Source organism: Hemicordylus capensis, chromosome 1 (genome assembly GCF_027244095.1).
Source record: "Hemicordylus capensis ecotype Gifberg chromosome 1, rHemCap1.1.pri, whole genome shotgun sequence".
Classification (NCBI taxonomy): Eukaryota; Metazoa; Chordata; class Lepidosauria; order Squamata; family Cordylidae; genus Hemicordylus; species Hemicordylus capensis.
Genome location: NC_069657.1, coordinates 419,468,265 through 419,473,033, shown reverse-complemented (window position 1 = coordinate 419,473,033; position 4,769 = coordinate 419,468,265). Strand labels below are relative to the sequence as shown.

General features: G+C 48.1%; 1 protein-coding gene across 6 annotated transcripts in view; it reads left to right on the top strand.

Annotated features, from left to right (window-relative positions):
• RPS6KC1 (ribosomal protein S6 kinase C1) overlaps nucleotides 1-4,769 on the top strand; it is a 162,566-nt gene that overhangs the window by 3,074 nt on the left and 154,723 nt on the right. For 3 of the 6 annotated variants that reach the window (XM_053309726.1, XM_053309709.1, XM_053309719.1), the window contains one exon: nucleotides 1,369-1,900. The exons of the other annotated variants lie outside the window; for them this stretch is intronic. In XM_053309726.1, coding sequence (XP_053165701.1) covers nucleotides 1,796-1,900 — 105 coding nt within the window. In that variant the 5' untranslated portion in view covers nucleotides 1,369-1,795. The remainder of the gene's footprint in view (nucleotides 1-1,368; nucleotides 1,901-4,769) is intronic. 6 annotated transcript variants of the gene reach the window in all.

Sequence of the window (4,769 nt, the reverse complement as noted above, 5' to 3'; positions counted from 1 at the left end):
GACAGTACTGGCTACTATGCCTAGAACTTTGAAGCCATTATTGTTCCATTGTTGTGAGCACACAAAATAGAAGTCTGCTCCAATCAGAATCCAGTAAGGGGGATCTCAAGGCACTGTACAGATGCACACTAGTGTGATATCTAAACCCCAGATTAACCTGGCAAGTTCTATGCAAGTATTCCTCTTCAGGAAAAACTCTGCATTACTATAGGTTAAATTATGCAATGAAAAAGAATGACAAGTAATTAATCCCTTTGAAGCAAAATATTAAAATAATTATACAAAACAATTATTGTCCATAGGGCTTTTAAAAATACATGGTAAAGTTGAAGTGTAGCAAAAGGATGGATATTCCCAAGTTTTCAGTGTATGTTTATATACGAAGAGGTGGCTTTGCTCTACAATAATGGTAGTGCAGATGCAAGGTGTGATTGTTATTCCAGAGCAAATGAGTGTGACTTTTTTGTGTACATCCCCTTACTGTGTTCAGTTAACCTGGAAGTGACAATCTCAACTTTACCTTGACTTACTCCTTGAGCTATATTTGACCCACCTTACAAAGTTGTTTATAAGGGCTGTGACAAGACTATGCATGAGGACTGCTTTGAGCATTAGAAAACACTAGGCTAAGGGTGATCAACCTGAGGCTCTTCAGGGCGCTTTCCAAATTAAAACCTAGAACAGGGGTAAAATGCTTCCGCTTGGCAGGATTGTATTGAAAATGATGCCCAGAATCTCAAACTCCTACCTACAGTGGAAAAATACAGCTTTTTTGTGATGCACATGCAATGTTGTAGTACTATATTACAAAGATAAAAAATCTGAAAGGCGGCATCAACAGCACCTTGCTGTCAGCGCAGGGACTGCGGTGTTACAACACAAGAAGTACGGAAGCACACTTAGCAGATCCGCAGTGACCCTGTTGTAGGGTTTAATCTGGAAAGCGCCCTGCTGTTGTTGGTCTACAGATCCCTGCTGCGATACAGGCTGGGGATAATGGGAGTTGTAGTGCAACCGCTGCTGGAGAGCCCCAGGTAGGCCATCCCTACACGGTGCAGACGTTAACTGCTATTCTTAGAGACCCCAATTTGTTATGGGGCAGCTAACAAATAAGGTTTATTAATAAAGTTTACCCAGGGGGTGGCTCCAAACAATTTTGTCTGGAGTCCTCACCAAGGCACTGCTCACCTCAGAGGAGTGCCAAACGCCTTTGCCCCACAAAAAAGGGGGCTTGCTTCCCCATTTCTGTTTCAGAAATCTAATATGTGGGGCCCAGCTCACCCACCCCTAAATGCACTATGCCCCGTCTGTGCCCTCCCTCAATCCCTCCCCCCCACCCCCACCATTGGTCCTCCGCCTTTTCCCTAGGAACGGAGGAAAGGCCCTCTCGGTCTTGATACGGAAGAGCTCCACACACAGAGAGACCCTTTTCGGTGCATTTATTCGAGTCGCCTTTCTGGAGCGCGTGACACCCAGCCGCCGTGGGAACCTAGCCGGCATCTCCTTCTGCGGCTGCTGCCACCTTCCGTGGACGAGCCGAGCTGTCCCTCCGCGCCAGGCCGGCCGGAGGCGGCCGGACGGCTGACTTGTTTCTCGGGACGATCCTTGCTCCCCCAATTGCTTTGAAGGAGCTGCTGTCGCCGCCGTCGCCCGCTCGCAGCTGCTTCCGCCCGCGGCTGACCCGGGTGTGGATCTGCTGCTGCCGCCAGACAGCGCTGGGAGGCGGCGCCGGAGACGCAGCGGCTGCACCACCCACCGGCAACGGGCCACCGCGGGCCCCGCCGCCGCCACCAGGATGATCTCCCCGCGGGAACGAGGCGGGGAGGTGGCTCGTTTCTACACGGTCACCGAGCCCAAGCGCCACCCTCGAGGATACACCCTCTATAAGGTCACCGCGCGGGTGAGTTTCTCTTGGGAAAGGAGGCGGGGAGCCCCGAAAGAGAAAGTGATCGGCGCCGAAGCCGAGGGGAGGGTCGTCTTCCAGGCCGTCGGGGGGGGGCAGGAGGACGTCGGAGCCTTCCTCGATCCCACGAACGAACAAACCCAAGAAGGGGAGGCTCCGTGCGTGGATAGAGGCAGGGAGGCCGCGCAGGATGTGTGCGCCTAGGAAGAAGCCGCCTTATCCCGAGCCTGACCATTGCTCCATTCATCTGGCCCAGCGCTGTCTCTGCTGGCAGCAGGCAGCTCTCCCAGGGCTTCCCCAGCCCTGGTGATGCTTCTTAAATGGAGGTGCCAAGATTGAGACTGGGACCATCTGCAGGCAAAGCCACAGTGCTATGATGAGGACCTCATGTCCCTTCTCCTTTCCTCCCGTTTGATCGGAGTTCTCTTAATTATGGATGCCTGGAGGATTTTTTTCTCTTTCTTGTGAAGGGGGCAAATACAAACAGGTGTGTTCCTGAAGTGTGCACATAGAAATCGGCAAATGTGGGAAGGGGGCGAATACATAAATTGGGAAGGGTGTGTGGAGTAATACATACAAATGTGTACCTGAAGTATGTACATAGAAATCAGCATTGGTTCTTCCATCCTCATCTTCCTCCTTCTTTATTTCCAGTTGTAAATCTGCCACACTGTTTAAGACAGAGGGGTTTATAATCCTCACTGCAGGTTTCGACCCCCACGTGTAGGAGAAAAAGCAGATTTCCTCCCTTTATCTCCAAACTGGCCCTGTGAAAAAAGGGGAAGCCCTATGTCATCCCAGGTTTTCTTCTTGTGTTGTTGGGGTTGTGTGGAGGCACTATCTTATGTTTGGCATAAGGAGAGGGAGAAATAATTGTAGGAATAAAACTGCACTACATTTTGAACACCATGGGAGTTTGGAGTGTGCACATAGGAGCAGAATTCTAAGTTACAAGCCTTTGCTCAGTAGAATTGTGTTCGGAGAGAGAACATCTCAAGTCTGCAATACGTAGGGCTGGTTCAGAAGGGACAGCCACCTATTGTCATAGGTACAGAGTGGTGAGTAGTGTTCCTTCTAAGGCGTGCACGCACGCTCACATGTTTTTTAAATCTCCGCTCAGTCAATTTTAAATCCTGGTCAGGTTTAATCAGGAAGGTCCCAGCCTTGATACTGCCACCCAGAACAAAACTCATTCCGCACACAGATGGAAAAAATTCAGAGAGGACACTGGTGGTGAGCCTGCAAGATCAGGGTCCAATTTGTGGATTTAGTCTGCAACAGGCAGGAGGTGGTTATGGTATGATCTGGGCCTTCAGATCAAAGGACACAGGGAGTTTATAATAGCCGATGTGCTTTATGAACCTGCCCTTGATCAGCAGAAGAATACTGTGTACTCTCATACTATTAAAAAGGAGGAGGCAACAACGTTTTGCATTAATTAAAAAACTGATGAATGGATAAAAGGGACACACCAGGAGCCCGCTGGGATGTCTTCTGCTGATGTCATGGTGGGTGCTCTCTCGATGTGACCCCTTCTTTATCATTTGTGCCAAAACAATATGGTCTGAACTGACCCAATGTTTGAATAGGACTAGATTTGACCTTGCCACCTCATGGCCTAATCCTATCAAAGGTTGTGTGTGGTTCTAGGATATGATGAGCTGAGATCTTGCCAACATCTGTGATATGTCAGAGCACTTTGTCACTGTACTAGACCTCAAGTCATTGCTTTAGATGCCACACTCTGCTCTATCCCCAATAAGAGACAAAGTTCTGGTTCAGATGTTACTTGGGAGAAATCTCCATCCAGTAAGAATCTTAGGGCAAGTTTGCACGATTACTGCAGTGTCTAGTAACCATTAAACCCTGTATGTGCTCCCATGGAATATGTCATCTGGGAGGTAAAAAACCCGATTCTGGTTTGGCAGCATGCCAACTGGACATAACCAGGATTGACCAACAGAGTTCAAGTTTCAGATCATTGATCCCAGTTAAATGTCCAGTTAGTGCACTGCCAACCTGGGATCAGGAGGGTTTTGGGTTTTTTTTTGCCTTCCACATGTTGCACTCTGCAGGAGTGTGACTTGGTGATCTGGGATTTAACGGTTACTGGACATTGCCGTAATTGGATGAACTAACTCTAAGACTGTCAAAAATGCCTTCCCCCACCCAAGACCACCTCACTGTGGGGAGAAAGTAACTGCTGGTTTGGGTTGTAATCTGTTTGAGTGTGGTGTCATCCATCTCCCCATCTGTCTTGGAAAGAATGTGGGTCTTCAGTCATGATGTCAGGGAGATTCTCCATTCAAGTAAACCTCATACAGTCTGGCTCAAATATTACTTTGTGATGAGTGGGAAAGCCATGTGCGCACCTAACCTTATGAGGCTGGGATTTCTCTTTCGAGAAAGAGGTCTCCAAACAGAAAATATCTTGTCCAGTTAATTTAACTACATTGCAGCCTTCTTTCTAGCCTAGCCATGGAATGTGTTACTTGCCTGGGGCTAGTAGTAACTGTCATCACCAGGAGAGCACAGGATGGAAAACGACACTTGCCCCATAACGCAACATTATTGCCTCTGTAGCGTTGCATTGTTATTTAAGAACGAGAGGTATTTAAGAACGAGAGCTGAAACCAACTTGCTCCTCCAAATTGATGAGGGTGATCATGCTGGTTTTTCAACAACAACAAAAATTCTCCAAGTGGTTTACATAGCAAGAGGAATAAGAAAATGATTCCTTTTTGCCAAGGGGGATCACGGTCTGAAAAGAAGCACAAGGGAATGACCCAGACAGTATATTTCCGAGCCATGCAATTAAAAGGTGGGGATGCCAAGTGGGGGATGTGCAGCTGTCATGTTTTTTGCA